A 17,797-nucleotide genomic window follows, 5' to 3' on the forward strand; every position below is an offset into this window, starting at 1 on the left:
CGACCCACTTACCCCCAGGCTCCCCTCCCTTCCAAAAGGTCAGGATTCCTGACATGTTAAGCCCAGCATGTGTCTGTGTGTGTGGGGTGGTCGGGGGGCTACGTGGGGCAGATCTGGAGCCGTGACTGATGAAGTGTTTAGGAGCGACCTGTGCTGTACATCATGTTCTGTACATTCACTTCTCCCTGTGTCGCAATAACCATGGAAGAGTACCCACCCCAATTCTCAGATGTCCAAGGGGTTTTTATGTTTTAGCTGAAGCCTGTCATAAACAACACAAACATTGTGTAACATTATGTAAGAAGGCTTCCAGGAAATGCCAGCAGCAGAACAGTTGTTTTCTAACGCCCGTCTTAGGTTGAGACTCGCACACGTGGTAAATATATATAGTCTGTCAGAAGGCCTATCACATTGCATTTTCCCTTGAACCACATGGGCTTAGAGAGGTGGTGAAATAGTATTCAGGCTGTCAAAACAACAAAGTAAGCTGAATAAGACAAAACATGTATCAAGTCATTTATAATATTACTTCTGATATAAATGAAGGAACTATTAATAACCAATATATTTTAGGACCTATTCCTTCTGCTTTTCTGCTTTCTAATTTCCTGTTTTCATCCATCTTAAAAAACCAACAGGTGGCGCATTCACATATACTGCAGTTGTACATTTTCTGAATAACCTCTATAATCCTTTGTGAATTTTCAGTAAACCCAAAACATGTCAGAAATACACTGAGCACTGGAACCAGGAGAGAGTGTGGAGTTTCACCAAGCTTTATTTACATGCGCACCATTTCTTATACAAACTAGATTACAATTCAAAATGGAATACACAGGAAAAATACCCACTTACATCAACATCGTCGAGAAGAAGCGAGGTTACTACAGAGGTCAAAGAGCAGAGGGCATAGGTGACAGGAGAGCAGGTGGGGGACGGGGCTAACGAGGGGCATAAAGTAGGATCATGAAGAGCTTTGACATGGACACGGGGGTAGTACTGTGCTGTGGTTGGCATGTGCCACCATTATGGGGCCAAAGGAGCCTTCCGGTTTCCTCTAAACTCAGTAGCAAAGAATGCATCTGTGGAACATCTGTTCTGGGCTGACTGGGTTCTTTCTCCCCTTCTCTGTCTGCCTGTACACTATAGACATGTTGAAATGCAGTGCTAATGGCGTGATGGCTTTGGACTTCCCTCTTCCAGAGAGAAAAGTAAAATGCAGAGATGTGTCTATAGGGTAAGGTGCAGTGAAGAGCTATAGAAGACTTTTGGTTTGTTGGAAGTCACAGGTTCCAGAGACAGATGGGGTTAGATGCCAAGCTTAGGGGATCTACTCTCCTGGCTGTGTGTATGGGGACTCATAGAGATTCTCCCCATACCGAGTGAGCTGAGTGCACCACTGGACAACTTTTAGTGCTATTAAGCACTCACAGATTTCCAAGAAAAACAAACATTTTGACTTTATTGTCTGATTACATTAAACTATATGACCAAAAATGATGTGGACACCTGCACGTCGAATATCTCATTCCAAAATCATGGGCATTAATATGGAGTTGGTCCCCCCTTTACTGTTATAACATCTCCACTCTTCTGGGAAGGCTTTCCACTAGATGTTGGGACATTGCTGCGGAGACTTGCTTCCATTCAGCCACAAAAGCATTAGTGAGGTCGGGCACTGATTTTCGGCGATTAGGCCTGGCTCGGCGTTCCAATTCATTCCCAAAGGTGTTCGATGGGGTTGAGGTCAGGGGTCAGTGCAGTTCAGTCAAGTTCTTCCACACCGATCTTGACAAACCATTTCTGTATGGACCTCGCTTTGTGCACGGGGGCATTGCCATGCTGAAACGGGAAAGGGCCTTCCCCAAACCATTGTTGCTCCTAGACGTTTCCACTTTACAATAACAGCACTTACAGTTGACCCGGGGAAGCTCTAGCAGGGCAGAAATATAACGAACTAACTTGTTGGAAAGGTTGCATCCACTAATTTGAAGGGGTGTCCACATACTTTTGTATATATAGTGTATTTTAGTGGTTATTTATACAGAACATTTGTATAAAACCCGTATAAACTGTATTTACATGACAATGTTTTAGGTTGACAATAATTATATTACATAATTATGCCGCTACAGCCATTCATTCCAATTAAAATCGTTTGGATTTCTCCCTGACCAATATGGCTGCCATTTTCACCCCATTCTGAAACTATGAGGGTTTATCACATATCTCTTTTAGTAATTTCATAGGATCTCTATGGGGTGGGGGCTGTCATGCCGTAAACCTCAGGTAACACTGCTACAGTTGATCATCTACCCAGCCATGCAAACACACTCCTCTGCCTCAACCTCTGGGTGACGGACAAACACACACACGTTTGTTCGTTTGTACACTATTTTAGAGGATAGACAGGACGGGGCAACCCTCTGGATAAAGACCCCAGACACAGAAGGGGTACCAGAGGCCAGGATGCTGCTATAAGAATGGTTTCCTGGTTCTCTATCTGGTTCAGCAACAATGGCGTTACTAATATTAGCATAGTGTCCACCCCCCTACCCGGCAAGTAATGATCTGTTCTTTCTTCAACTCTACCTTCCGAGGTATCATAAAAAACCAAGGGTCAAGTACTACATGAGTATATAAGGTCATAGAGTGAGTATATATATGCATTTCACACAGTTCATAATGCATAAATATATACATGCACACAGAGGGGGTGCTGTACGCTCCATGAAGGATAACGAAGGATAACATATCCTCGTGAGACAAAATCAATAAACCAGATCAATAAATGAGACACACACAGGAGATACAGGAGAGACCTGTAGGAGCACCAGGCATGTCCGCGAAGGGTGTCTGTGTTAGGGATGTGTGTGTGAGGGGTGTGTGTGTGTTAGGGGTGTGTGTGTGAGGGGTGTGTGTGTTAGGGGTGTGTGTGTGAGGGGGGTGTGTGTGCGCGTGTCATGAGTCCCACAGGAGGAGAAAAAACTACAACGACATAAAAACAAACGACAGGAGCGAGTGAAGAGTCAGACGCTTCTCCTGATTTCTTTCTCCTCTTCCGCTTGAAAGGTCATAGTTCACAGGTTACAAGTTTACAACACAAGCAATACTTTTTTGCCAACAAAGGACATGTTGTTGTGAGTTCTGCCATGGAGATGGGACCTGGTGTAACGTTGGAACGGGCTAGCTCCCTCTTCCCCCTGAGTGATGGTATATGCATATAATAACACGCCCACAACGAAACAACAAGCAGAGCTAAAACACATATCCCTGCTCTTATTTTTCGCTATGTGTGTGTGTGTGTGTGATGTGTGTGTGTGTGTTGTTGTTTTGGCTGCCAGCATCTCCTACATGTTGTTTCAAGTAATTTGGCAACATACACAGATAGCTTATCGTTTCACTCAAGAAAAACAAAATGGCTGCCAGAGATGGAGGAGGCTAACTGTACAACCTCCCGGCCTCTCAGTGCCACCCTGCCGTTGCTACGACTACGGCTACAGCTCGGCGGGGCCCGCCGGGCCAGATAGGTAAAATGCACGGCTTGCTAGGGCCTGGACTTAAACACTGTTTACATCATAGCACCAGTTATGGCGTGGAAATGTACACAACGCTAGGACATAGGTATTTATTTTGGCTACATATGCTGTACTACAACACGTTGACATACCCCACCCATTAACTAGAAAAGAAGGTCTAAACTCCTCCTCTGCTTCCACTGTACTGTACACAGATCCAGGACAGACTTCTTCTTCTTGTTTTTATCTCTATTTTACAGTTCCAAACAAATAAACGATAACAATCTCTCTCTACAGTATTCAGATAATTGTATTATTATAATTTTTTATAGAAGTCGTCTTAAAACCGTGACTAATCAATCAAACTCATGTCAAATGAAAACAACAAAACACTAAAAACCTGAAATGCATGCCATTATTGTTTATGACATCATCGGTGTGTGTGTAACGTGTGTGTGTGTGTGTGTGTGTGTTGTCGCTATTTTGAGTGCAGAGGCTGTCTCCTTCCTCTCTATCATTTCATCAATAGTTTTTTTATAAAACAACTGTGGTGCAGAAACAGTGATGATGGTAAAACAGGAATTTATAAAAACAAACATTAAACATTTAAAATCACTGAGTGAAAAATGAGGAAGATTTTCCAACATAACACATCCCAGAAACCACTGTATTAGATTTTACACCACATCACTTTTGTTTTTGTTTATCTTTTGTCCTTTTTTTCCAGGAACCACTTGTACACTACAACCTTGCTTGCCAAATGTCCTTGTTTCCCAAAAACCCTTCAAATAAACAAAACACAGCCCATCTCGCTCTGTATCTTTACAATAGATTTTGTCCGACTGGTGTTTTCTCAAAGGAAGATTGCATAATTCTGAGATGAGTTTGTTGTGATGATTTCAGATTGTTTGTTTGTTTTGCAGGGGTCTTTGAGGATCTGACAGTCACGTGTCTGATCTTCTCTTGCTCTACAGTTTGTACCTGGAAAGACAGAGATACAGGAACTGACATCAGGTCTGAGTGGATGAACTGTATCTGATAATCAGTAGCTGATTCAGGTAAAAACACATAAATTACTTTCTAGTAACGATAAATATGCTTTCCCTATTCTCACTCACTCACTCTCTCTCTCTCTCTCTCTCTCTCTCTCTCTCTCTCTCTCTCTCTCTCTCTCTCTCTCTCTCTCTCTCTCTCTCTCTCTCTCTCTCTCTCTCTCTCTCTCTCTCTCTCTCTCTCTCTCTCTCTCTCTCTCTCTCTCTCTCTCTCACCTCACTCACTCACTCCACTCACTCACTCACTCACTCACCACTCACTCTCTCTCTCTCTCTCTCTCTCTCTCTCTCTCTCTCTCTCTCTCTCTCTCTCTCTCTCTCTCTCTCTCTCTCACTAACTCACTAATAGCAGTCCCAGATGTACACAGACAGTGACATGGACACTGACCTGCTCTGCCCCCTCTAGGGTGTGGCCTTTCTCTCAGCCAGGGACCCAGCTCTGGGGTCCCTGCTTGGTGCTGGTGAAGCTGCCCAGGTTGGGTCCGTTCAGGTTGGCCAGGGAGTCAAAGTTAAAGTCCAGGCCATCTGCGTCCATCAGCTCGTTTCTGATGATGGACTCCATGTCACACTCCAGGCTCCCGTTAAACATGTCCAGGTCCAGGTCGGTAGGGAAGCGGTCGGGGCCTACCGAGCAGATCCCACCGCTTCCACCAACACTCCCGTTCAGGAACAGGGACGAGTCAATCTGCATCATGGAGGAGCCGTTCGATCCAAGTCCCAGTGGAGAGTGCAGGAGCTGCTGCTTGGCGTTGGCCAGGCTGTTTGCCTCGTTGTTCAGGCTCGGACCCCCGTTCAGTGTCCTCAGGGAGCCCTGGTTGTGGTTGTGCAGGAGCACCCCCTGCCCTAACGCCGTGGTCCCAAAGGTCATCATGGGATCGCCGCGGAGAACAAAGCCTCGCCTGGAGTTCTGGGAGATAACAGCGGCGGCACTGGCCTGTGACATCAGTGGGTCAGACTGGGTCATCATTACGTCGCTGTGGCTGTGGCCCTCTGAGTTGAGCAGGTCCTGCAGGGTCTGGCTGCCGAAGCGGGAGATGCAGGAGAAGGACGTCTGCTTATTCTCCTGGATGGTCTGCATGGGGGCGGGCCGCAGGGAGGAGCCCGCTGTGAGGGGACCAAAGATGGAGTTACAGTAGCCACCGCCGCCTGCACCATTAGAGGGGGATGGAGTAGAGGGAGAGGTGATTGGGGAGGAGGTGCCCAGTCCGGCAAGCTTGGAGCCAAAGCTGAGCCCGGAGGATCCTCTCTGGGTGGCTGGTCCAGTTGGGGTGGGGGCCAGGGCGATGTTATCCAGCAGCTCATCCATCAGGTCGTCCGTCAGCCCCTCGTTCAGGTTCATGGTGCCCGCCAGGTCTGCCAGGCGAGGCAGCTCTGTGGGCAGTCCCTTCCCATTGGGCGTGGGGGTGTTCCCAGGCGACAGTGCCTCGCCGGGACTGGAGTAGAGCATGGGCGATAGTGGCGGCTCATCGTCCAGCACCTCGTCCAGCTCTGGGTTGGCCAGGATGGGTGAGAGGCGCCCACTCAGCGTGCTGGCATTGGAGTTGGTGCGTGAACGGAAGTCTGTCCAGGCATCCAGCTCCTCACTGCTCCGTGATGTGGGGCTGCCCGGCCACTTGGAAAGCCCTGAGGGGCTGTCTCCGCCCCCCTCGCCGGCCACCACTGCCTGAAGGGCCGCCTTCTTCTTGGCTGCGCGGCCGCGGGCAGACTTGGTGTACTTGTTGCTGTTGTCCATGGAGACAGCACGGCGCCGGGGGGCCTTCCCGCCCTTCCCTCCCTCCGGGTTTATCATCCACCAGGAACTCTTTCCTGTTCCCTCGTTCTGGACACGGATGAAACGACTGTGGAGGGAGAGGTTGTGCCGGATGGAGTTCTGTCAGAGAGAGAGAGAAGAAAGAGAGAATGTTTTCTAGAGTCCACTACAGTGCTCAAAATCTTACAATGTTATTAAGCAAACAATGCAAGTCATCAGCAGAGTCTTCATATTATTTTCATTCTCTTATAAATGATTGTATGAATCCTGATCACTAAGTCCAGGCACATTTATTTCGAACCCACCCATTAAGTTTGTACTAGAGCAGAACTATAGGTTCTTTGGGACTAGCGTTGCTAGAAGAATAGAGCACCAAGCCCATTACTTTGACTGTTCATTCACTGCTGAATGGACGGCCCCAGATAGCAACACATCAATAACATGCAGCAACAATTAGCATTGAAGTTCCTATTGTAGTGTGCGTGTGTGTGTGTGTGTGTGTGTGTGTGTGTGTGTGTGTGTGTGTGTGTGTGTGTGTGTGTGTGTGTGTGTGTGTGTGTGTGTGTGTGTGTGTGTGTGTGTGTGTGTGTGTGTGTGATTTAAGATGCGTTAACACAGGAAGCCCAATTCTGATATGTCTTTCACTAATTGTGAAAAGCTCTGATGTGATTGGGCAAAAGACCAATTAGTGGAAAAAATATCAGAATTGGGCTTCCTGTGTGAACACTCTATCATTAATCACACACACACACACACATACAAAGGGACCCCTGTCAAGGCTTTGCGTAACAGGTATGTTTTGAAGAGTGTGTGTGCGTGGCAGGGGGATTGTGAGTCATCGTTGGCGTGTATTGATCTGAGACGAGCGCCTTCATGTTCAGAGCAGAGCGGGGAGGCACACAGTAGGGGACTGGACGCCGCACACACACACACACACACACACACACACACACACACACACACACACACACACACACACACAGGGCAGGCAGGTAGCACTTATTCATCATCAAATAGTCAGTTGGTTAGTTTATATAACAGGGATGTGGCTGAATAATACCCCAGCATTGTCAGATGAAAACCTGACTAGAGCACAGAGCAGGGACTAGGGATGGTTATTACAAGTGGGTTGACTTGTTGTGAGGAAGCAAGAGGGACTTGTCGTGATCATGAGGATAATGAGTTGTATTTAGAGTAAACAGTAGCAGAGATGCAGAGGGAAACGCTGTAAAGTTTTACACAACAATCTGCTGCTCTGGTCCAGCAGGTGCTTCTATAGTCAGATCTAATGATGTTTGAAGCTGTTGTTTTCTAACTCCTGATTGGATCTAGAGTGCCATTAACCTCAGCTATGTGATCCTGAGTGGAAAAGTTGGTAAGAATGTGGTGCTTGCAATTCCAGGGTCGTGGGTTCGATCCCTGCTAGAGGCATACTATTGTTTGTTCATTGACGTCAATAGGAACCTCACAGTACAATAGAAAGCAGGTCAGGACTTTCCAGTTCTCTCATCACTGGATGTGAGAGATGAAATGTATGATTGCATATTGTCATCAGTCCAATTAAAAGGCACTATACTACCATACTAGTCCCAGACCACTCACACACATGTCCATCTGGCCACACACACAAGACAACATCCATCTATCCGCAGCCATCTGGATGCTTCAGCTGATATGCTTTCATATACCATGGCCCGTCTCATATCATCACGAGAGAAGAAAAAATCACCATTTTCTTCCCACTCATAAACAGACAAGGGAAGATTGTACAATAACAAAACTCCAGACTGGTCTATTGGTCACATCCTCTGCTCACAGGATGAATGGACATAACTACTGCATGATGTGTATTATACACAGAGTGATGGTTGTGCATGGCTCCTCCACAAACAGTAAGTTTCCTACCAAACCTGTTTCAACACACACATCAGTAGGTCATTTAACTGATTATACACAGGGACGCACCCCAAAAGAACTGAACACATTGAGGTACTGCAATGGATGTCCATCCATCCCTCGTTACATGTTCCAGTTGCTTTCCAAACATATGTTTTTCTATGGTCCTGAGGGACACTGGTATATCCACAGATATAAAACAACCAGCTTCTGAAACAAGTTCATTTCTATCTGTGTGTTTTATCTCCACCCCAAAACAGAACAGATTCTTGGGTTTGAATCAGAGAGACAAAGTCGTTTGGGTTTTTGTGGGAATCACGTTTTATTTCTTTCAACCAGTCTTGTTTTTCCCTTCCTCTGTTGCAGTACACTGACAACGTGGATTGGATTGTTATTCTGTTCGGAGAAGGCTCAATCAGTCAAGCCTTGAGGTTGTGTGTATATGTGGTTGTGTGTGAGCACAGCAGTGGTATTGGCTGAAGGATAGGCTTCTGTCTTCCGAGCTACACTGAACCTGTGACGTTGAGGGTGTGTGTGTGTGTGTGTGTGTGTGTGTGTGTCCGTGTGTGTACATGTGTGTGTGTGTGTGTGTGTGTGTGTGTGTGTGTGTGTGTGTGTGTGTGTGTGTGTGTGTGTGTGTGTGTGTGTGTGTGTGTGTGTGTGTGTGTGTGTGTGTATGTGTGTATGTGTGTGTGTGAATGCTTGCCTGCCTTGCTGTATTTACATGCAAATGAGTTCTTCCAAACGTGTTTGTTTACAGGGACATGAATATCAATACAGCATGTGCACACTCTATGTGTAATGCATGTACATGAAAATGTCTGTGTGTGTACATGTGTCTGTGTGTGTAGGTCTGTACTATGAGGTAAGATGAGGAGAGATACCAAGGAGACCAGTGTTTACAGCCAGCCAATCAGCATCTCCAGAGGCATGACAAGGCTGCTTTATTACAGCAACTAAAGAACAACAGCAGAACATGCACACTGTCTGTCTCTGTCAAACTGTCTGTCTCTGTCAAACTGTCTCTGTCACACTGTCTGTCTCTGTCACACTGTCTGTCTCTGTCACACTGTCTGTCTCTGTCACACTGTCTGTCTCTGTCAAACTGTCTGTCTCTGTCACACTGTCTGTCTCTGTCACACTGTCTCTGTCACACTGTCTGTCTCTGTCACACTGTCTGTCTCTGTCACACTGTCTCTGTCACACTGTCTGTCTCTGTCACACTGTCTGTCTCTGTCACACTGTCTGTCTCTGTCACACTGTCTGTCTCTGTCACACTGTCTGTCTCTGTCACACTGTCTGTCTCTGTCACACTGTCTGTCTCTGTCACACTGTCTGTCTCTGTCACACTGTCTGTCTCTGTCACACTGTCTGTCTCTGTCACAGCTGTCTCTGTCACACTGTCTGTCTCTGTCACACTGTCTCTGTCACACTGTCTGTCTCTGTCACACTGTCTGTCTCTGTCACACTGTCTGTCTCTGTCACACTGTCTCTGTCACACTGTCTGTCTCTGTCACACTGTCTGTCTCTGTCACACTGTCTGTCTCTGTCACACTGTCTGTCTCTGTCACACTGTCTGTCTCTGTCACACTGTCTGTCTCTGTCACACTGTCTGTCTCTGTCACACTGTCTCTGTCACACTGTCTGTCTCTGTCACACTGTCTCTGTCACACTGTCTGTCTCTGTCACACTGTCTCTGTCACACTGTCTGTCTCTGTCACACTGTCTGTCTCTGTCACACTGTCTGTCTCTGTCACACTGTCTCTGTCACACTGTCTGTCTCTGTCACACTGTCTCTGTCACACTGTCTGTCTCTGTCACACTGTCTGTCTCTGTCACACTGTCTGTCTCTGTCACACTGTCTGTCTCTGTCACACTGTCTCTGTCACACTGTCTGTCTCTGTCACACTGTCTGTCTCTGTCACACTGTCTGTCTCTGTCACACTGTCTGTCTCTGTCACACTGTCTCTGTCACACTGTCTGTCTCTGTCACACTGTCTGTCTCTGTCACACTGTCTGTCTCTGTCACACTGTCTGTCTCTGTCACACTGTCTGTCTCTGTCACACTGTCTGTCTCTGTCAAACTGTCTGTCTCTGTCACACTGTCTGTCTCTGTCACACTGTCTGTCTCTGTCAAACTGTCTGTCTCTGTCACACTGTCTGTCTCTGTCACACTGTCGGTCTCTGTCACACTATCTGTCTCTGTCACACTGTCTGTCTCTGTCACACTGTCTGTCTCTGTCAAACTGTCTGTCTCTGTCACACTGTCTGTCTCTGTCACACTGTCTGTCTCTGTCACACTGTCTGTCTCTGTCACACTGTCTGTCTCTGTCACACTGTCTGTCTCTGTCACACTGTCTGTCTCTGTCACACTGTGTGTCTCTGTCACACTGTCTGTCTCTGTTACACTGTCTGTCTCTGTCACACTGTCTGTCTCTGTCACACTGTCTGTCTCTGTCACACTGTCTGTCTCTGTCACACTGTCTGTCTCTGTCACACTGTCTGTCTCTGTCACACTGTCTGTCTCTGTCAAACTGTCTGTCTCTGTCACACTGTCTGTCTCTGTCACACTGTCTGTCTCTGTCACACTGTCTCTGTCACACTGTCTGTCTCTGTCACACTGTCTGTCTCTGTCACACTGTCTGTCTCTGTCAAACTGTCTGTCTCTGTCAAACTGTCTGTCTCTGTCACACTGTCTGTCTCTGTCACACTGTCTGTCTCTGTCACACTGTCTGTCTCTGTCAAACTGTCTGTCTCTGTCACACTGTCTGTCTCTGTCACACTGTCTGTCTCTGTCACACTGTCTGTCTCTGTCACACTGTCTGTCTCTGTCAAACTGTCTCTGTCACACTGTCTGTCTCTGTCACACTGTCTGTCTCTGTCACACTGTCTCTGTCACACTGTCTCTGTCACACTGTCTCTGTCACACTGTCTGTCTCTGTCACACTGTCTACACTGTCTCTGTCACACTGTCTCTGTCAAACTGTCTGTCTCTGTCACACTGTCTGTCTCTGTCACACTGTCTGTCTCTGTCACACTGTCTGTCTCTGTCACACTGTTCAATGCTGTCTCTGTCACACTGTCTCTGTCACACTGTCTCTGTCACACTGTCTCTGTCAAACTGTCTGTCTCTGTCACACTGTCTCTGTCACACTGTCTGTCTCTGTCACACTGTCTGTCTCTGTCACACTGTCTGTCTCTGTGAAACTGTCTGTCTCTGTCACACTGTCTGTCTCTGTCAAACTGTCTGTCTCTGTCACACTGTCTGTCTCTGTCACACTGTCTGTCTCTGTCACACTGTCTGTCTCTGTCACACTGTCTGTCTCTGTCAAACTGTCTGTCTGTGTCACACTGTGTGTCTCTGTCACACTGTCTGTCTCTGTTGAACTGTCTGTCTCTGTCAAACTGTCTGTCTCTGTCACACTGTCTGTCTCTGTCACACTGTATGTCTCTGTCACACTGTCTGTCTCTGTCACACTGTCTGTCTCTGTCACACTGTCTGTCTCTGTCAAACTGTCTGTCTCTGTCACACTGTCTGTCTCTGTCACACTGTCTGTCTCTGTCACACTGTCTGTCACACTGTCTGACTCTGTCACACTGTCTGTCTCTGTCACACTGTCTGTCTCTGTCAAACTGTCTGTCTCTGTCAAACTGTCTGTCTCTGTCACACTGTCTGTCTCTGTCACACTGTCTGTCTCTGTCACACTGTCTGTCTCTGTCAAACTGTCTGTCTCTGTCACACTGTCTGTCTCTGTCACACTGTCTGTCTCTGTCACACTGTCTGTCTCTGTCACACTGTCTGTCTCTGTCAAACTGTCTCTGTCACACTGTCTGTCTCTGTCACACTGTCTGTCTCTGTCACACTGTCTCTGTCACACTGTCTCTGTCACACTGTCTCTGTCACACTGTCTGTCTCTGTCACACTGTCTCTGTCACACTGTCTGTCTCTGTCACACTGTCTCTGTCACACTGTCTCTGTCAAACTGTCTGTCTCTGTCACACTGTCTGTCTCTGTCACACTGTCTGTCTCTGTCACACTGTCTATCTCTGTCACACTGTATCTGTCACACTGCCTGTCTCTGTCACACTGTCTCTGTCACACTGTCTCTGTCACACTGTCTCTGTCAAACTGTCTGTCTCTGTCACACTGTCTCTGTCACACTGTCTGTCTCTGTCACACTGTCTGTCTCTGTCACACTGTCTGTCTCTGTGAAACTGTCTGTCTCTGTCACACTGTCTGTCTCTGTCAAACTGTCTCTGTCACACTGTCTCTGTCACACTGTCTGTCTCTGTCACACTGTCTGTCTCTGTCACACTGTCTGTCTCTGTCACACTGTCTGTCTCTGTCAAACTGTCTCTGTCACACTGTCTCTGTCACACTGTCTGTCTCTGTCAAACTGTCTGTCTCTGTCAAACTGTCTCTGTCACACTGTCTGTCTCTGTCAAACTGTCTGTCTCTGTCACACTGTCTGTCTCTGTCAAACTGTCTGTCTCTGTCACACTGTCTGTCTCTGTCACACTGTCTGTCTCTGTCACACTGTCTCTGTCAAACTGTCTCTGTCAAACTGTCTGTCTCTGTCACACTGTCTCTGTCAAACTGTCTGTCTCTGTCACACTGTCTGTCTCTGTCAAACTGTCTGTCTCTGTCACACTGTCTGTCTCTGTCACACTGTCTGTCTCTGTCACACTGTCTGTCTCTGTCACACTGTCTGTCTCTGTCAAACTGTCTCTGTCACACTGTCTCTGTCACACTGTCTGTCTCTGTCACACTGTCTGTCTCTGTCACACTGTCTCTGTCACACTGTCTCTGTCACACTGTCTCTGTCACACTGTCTCTCTCACACTGTCTGTCTCTGTCACACTGTCTCTGTCACACTGTCTGTCTCTGTCACACTGTCTCTGTCACACTGTCTGTCTCTGTCACACTGTCTCTGTCACACTGTCTCTGTCAAACTGTCTGTCTCTGTCACACTGTCTGTCTCTGTCACACTGTCTGTCTCTGTCACACTGTCTATCTCTGTCACACTGTCTCTGTCACACTGCCTGTCTCTGTCACACTGTCTCTATCACACTGTCTCTGTCACACTCTCTGTCAAACTGTCTGTCTCTGTCACACTGTCTCTGTCACACTGTCTGTCTCTGTCACACTGTCTGTCTCTGTCACACTGTCTGTCTCTGTGAAACTGTCTGTCTCTGTCACACTGTCTGTCTCTGTCAAACTGTCTCTGTCACACTGTCTCTGTCACACTGTCTGTCTCTGTCACACTGTCTGTCTCTGTCACACTGTCTGTCTCTGTCAAACTGTCTCTGTCACACTGTCTCTGTCACACTGTCTGTCTCTGTCAAACTGTCTGTCTCTGTCACACTGTCTCTGTCACACTGTCTGTCTCTGTCAAACTGTCTGTCTCTGTCACACTGTCTGTCTCTGTCAAACTGTCTGTCTCTGTCACACTGTCTGTCTCTGTCACACTGTCTGTCTCTGTCACACTGTCTCTGTCAAACTGTCTCTGTCAAACTGTCTGTCTCTGTCACACTGTCTCTGTCACACTGTCTGTCTCTGTCACATTGTCTGTCTCTGTCACACTGTCTGTCTCTGTCACACTGTCTGTCTCTGTCACACTGTCTGTCTCTGTCACACTGTCTCTGTCACACTGTCTCTGTCACACTGCTCTGTCACACTGTCTCTGTCAAACTGTCTGTCTCTGTCAAACTGTCTGTCCCTGTCACACTGTCTGTCTCTGTCACACTGTCTGTCTTTGTCACACTGTCTGTCTCTGTCACACTGTCTGTCTCTGTCACACTGTCTCTGTCACACTGTCTCTGTCACACTGTCTGTCTCTGTCAAACTGTCTGTCTCTGTCACACTGTCTCTGTCAAACTGTCTGTCTCTGTCAAACTGTCTGTCTCTGTCACACTGTCTGTCTCTGTCACACTGTCTGTCTCTGTCAAACTGTCTGTCTCTGTCAAACTGTCTCTGTCACACTGTCTGTCTCTGTCAAACTGTCTGTCTCTGTCAAGCTGTCTCTGTCAAACTGTCTCTGTCACACTGTCTGTCTCTGTCAAACTGTCTGTCTCTGTCACACTGTCTGTCTCTGTCAAACTGTTTCTGTTAAACTGTCTCTGTCACACTGTCTGTCTCTGTCAAACTGTATGTCTCTGTCAAACTGTCTGTCTCTGTCAAAGTGTCTGTCTCTGTCAAACTGTCTCTGTCACACTGTCTCTGTCACACTGTCTGTCTCTGTCACACTGTCTCTGTCACACTGTCTGTCTCTCTCAAACTGTCTGTCTCTGTCACACTGTCTGTCTCTGTCACACTGTCTCTGTCAAACTGTCTGTCTCTGTCACACTGTCTGTCTCTGTCACACTGTCTGTCTCTGTGTGTGTGTGTGTGTGTGTGTCTCGCTCCCTCTCACTCGGTCTCTCTGTCCATCTTTCTCTCCGTCTCTCTCTCCGGCTCTCTCCCTGTCTCTCTCTGTATCTCTGTCTCTCTGTCTCTCTGTCTCTCTCTCTGCAGTCAGCAGCTCTAATACACACATACACACATAAACTCAGCAAAAAAGCAAGCGTCCCTTTTTCAGGACCCTGTCTTTCGACGATAATTCCTAAAGATCCAAATAACTTCACAGATATTCATTGTAAAGGGTTTAAACACTGTTTCCCATGCTTGTTCAATGAACCATAAACAATTAATAAAGATGCACCTGTGGAATGGTTGTTAAGACACTAACAGCTTACAGATGGTAGGGAATTAAGGTCACAGTTATGAAAACATAGGACACTAAAGAGGCCTTTCTACTGACTCTGAAAAACTCCAAAAGAAAGATGCCCAGGGTCCCTGCTCATCTAGGTGAACGTGCCTTAGGCATGCTGCAAGGAGGCATGAGGACTGCAGATATGGCCAGGGCAATAAATTGCTATTTCTGTACTGTGAGACGCCTAAGACAGCGCTACAGGGAGACAGGACGGACAGACAGCTGATCGTCCTCGCAGTGGCAGACCATGTGTAACAACACCTGCACAGGATCGGTACATCTGAACATCACACCTGCGGGACAGGTACAGAATGGCAACAACAACTGCCTGAGTTACACCAGGAACGCACAATCCCTCCATCAGTGCTCAGACTGTCCCTAATAGGCTGAGAGAGGCTGGACTGAGGGCTTGTAGGCCAGTTGTAAGGCTGGTCCTCACCAGACATCACCGGCAACAATGTCGCCTATGGGCACAAACCCACCGTCGCTGGACCAGAGAGGACTGGCAAAAAGTGCTCTTCACTGATGAGTCGTGATTTTGTTTCACCAGGGGTGATGGTCGGATTCGCGCATATCGTTGAATGAATGAGCGTTACACCGAGGCCTGTACTCTGGAGCGGGATCGATTTGGAGATGGAGGGTCCGTCATGGTCTGGGGCGGTGTGTCACAGCATCATCAGACTGAGCTTGTTGTCATTGCAGGCAATCTCAATGCTGTGCATTACAGGGAAGACATCCTCTTCCCTCATGTGGTACCCTTCCTGCAGGCTCATCCTGACATGACCCTCCAGCATGACAATGCCACCAACCATACTGCTCGTTCTGTGTGATTTCCTGCAAGACAGAAATGTCAGTGTTCTGCAAAGGCCAGCGAAGAGCCCGGATCTCAATCCCATTGAGCACGTCCATCCCCCTGATAAACGTCTGGGAACTTGCAGGTGCCTTGGTGGAAGAGTGGGGTAACATCTCACAGCAAGAACTGCCAAATCTGGTACAGTCCATGAGGAGGAGATGCACTGCAGTACTGAATGCAGCTGGTGGCCACACCAGATACTGACTGTTACTTTTGATTTTGACCCCCCTTTGTTCAGGGACACATTATTCCATCTCTGTTAGTCACATGTCTGTGGAACTTGTTCAGTTTACGTCTCAGTTGTTGAATCTTGAGTTCATACAAATATTTACACATTAAGTTTGCTGAAAATAAACGCAGTTGACAGTGAGAGGACGTTTCTTTTTTTGCTGAGTTTATGAACTAAACCAAGTACACAAATACACCCCTTCATCCCTACTACTGAGTACACATGTTCACACAATGATAACAAACACTCATAGACTTGAAGACAAACACACACACACACACATGCACACAGCTCTCTACAATAGCTCCTCAGTTGTCATATCTTCCCTGGGATAGCTACACTGTTCTTCCTCTCCTTCCTCTCCTTCCTCTCCTTCCTCGCCTCCACCGTAGCTAATGTTTAACTGACAGATTCTTGCACTTGTTTTTTCCCTCTCTCCTCTTCTCCTCTCTGTTTTTCCCTCCTTCTCTGCCATGCCCTCTCCACTTCACTCGTTTGAGAGAGAGCCTTCCTTATGCCCTTATACCTCACTGTCTCTAACAAACACACCAGCTGTGTGTGTGTGTGTTTGTGTGTGTGTGTGTGTGTGTGTGTGTGTGTGTGTGTGTGTGTGTGTGTGTGTGTGTGTGTGTGTGTGTGTGTGTGTGTGTGTGTGTGTGTGTGTGTGTGTGTGTGTGTGTGTGTGCGTGTGTGCGTGTGTGCGCGTGTGCGTGTGTGCGCGTGTGTGTGTGTGTGTGTGTGTGCGTGCGTGCGTGCGTGTGTGGACACACCAGCTGCAGCCAGAGTTTTGGAGCACAGAGGACTTTTTGTCCGTCAGCAACATGTGGGAACAATTCTTCACTGTCAGCAACCACGCTAGGAATCCACACACCCACACCCACACACACACACAGGAGATCTACATTTTTATTAGGGTTGTGAAGGCGGGAGTTCACAGTGTGCATTTGCATTTGTATGTGCTTGTATAGGACGAGAGTGAGAGCTAATCTTTAATTAGAGTTGAAAAAGATAAACAACGTATACCAGATTGACCAATCAGCCACCACTACAAAACCTCTACCACATATACACCATAGTGGATTACAGGACTAGTACCACAAACCTTCACTTCACTACCAGTACCACACTGGCACACTCTCACCCAACTACCAAGGACCCACAACAGGTTCGTCGTAATACTACCACAGTGTAATACTCTAGTAATACTGAGCTCTATCCACCACTAGGAGTTGGTTCACTGTGTTGCCTGGATGTTTCATCACCCAGCTAAGCCTTATATCACACTGTTCTGACAGGATAAGCCTGGACATTTTGGCCTTGTCTGTGGCCTGGAAGAAAGTGATGAGGGGTGTGTTCTGTGTTACACCATTGTCCTGTCCCAAATCTCTCTGCCCCCTCCAATATCTCTACACCTCTCCTATCCCCTATCCCAAATCTCTCTGCCCCCTCCAATATCTCTACACCTCTCCTATCCCCTATCCCAAATCTCTCTGCCCCCTCCAATATCTCTACACCTCTCCTACCCCCTATCCCAAATCTCTCTGCCCCCTCCAATATCTCTACACCTCTCCTATCCCCTATCCCAAATCTCTCTGCCCCCTCCAATATCTCTACACCTCTCCTATCCCCTATGCCAAATCTCTCTGCCCCCTCCAATATCTCTACACCTCTCCTACCCCCTATGCCAAATCTCTCTGCCCCCCTCCAATATCTCTACACCTCTCCTATCCCCTATCCCAAATCTCTC

At 47.4% G+C, this 17,797-nt stretch overlaps 1 protein-coding gene across 1 annotated transcript in view; it reads right to left on the reverse strand.

Moving 5' to 3' along the window:
* Window positions 1–753: 753 nt before the first annotated feature.
* foxo3b (forkhead box O3b) overlaps window positions 754–17,797 on the reverse strand; it is a 92,592-nt gene continuing 75,548 nt past the window's right edge. The window contains exons 2-3 of the mRNA XM_014205504.2: window positions 4,959–6,440; window positions 754–4,499 (exon numbers count right to left, since the gene is read on the reverse strand). Coding sequence (XP_014060979.1) covers window positions 4,992–6,440 — 1,449 coding nt within the window. The 3' untranslated portion in view covers window positions 754–4,499; window positions 4,959–4,991. The remainder of the gene's footprint in view (window positions 4,500–4,958; window positions 6,441–17,797) is intronic.

The sequence above is a fragment of the Salmo salar genome, chromosome ssa06 (genome assembly GCF_905237065.1).
Source record: "Salmo salar chromosome ssa06, Ssal_v3.1, whole genome shotgun sequence".
NCBI lineage: Eukaryota > Metazoa > Chordata > Actinopteri > Salmoniformes > Salmonidae > Salmo > Salmo salar.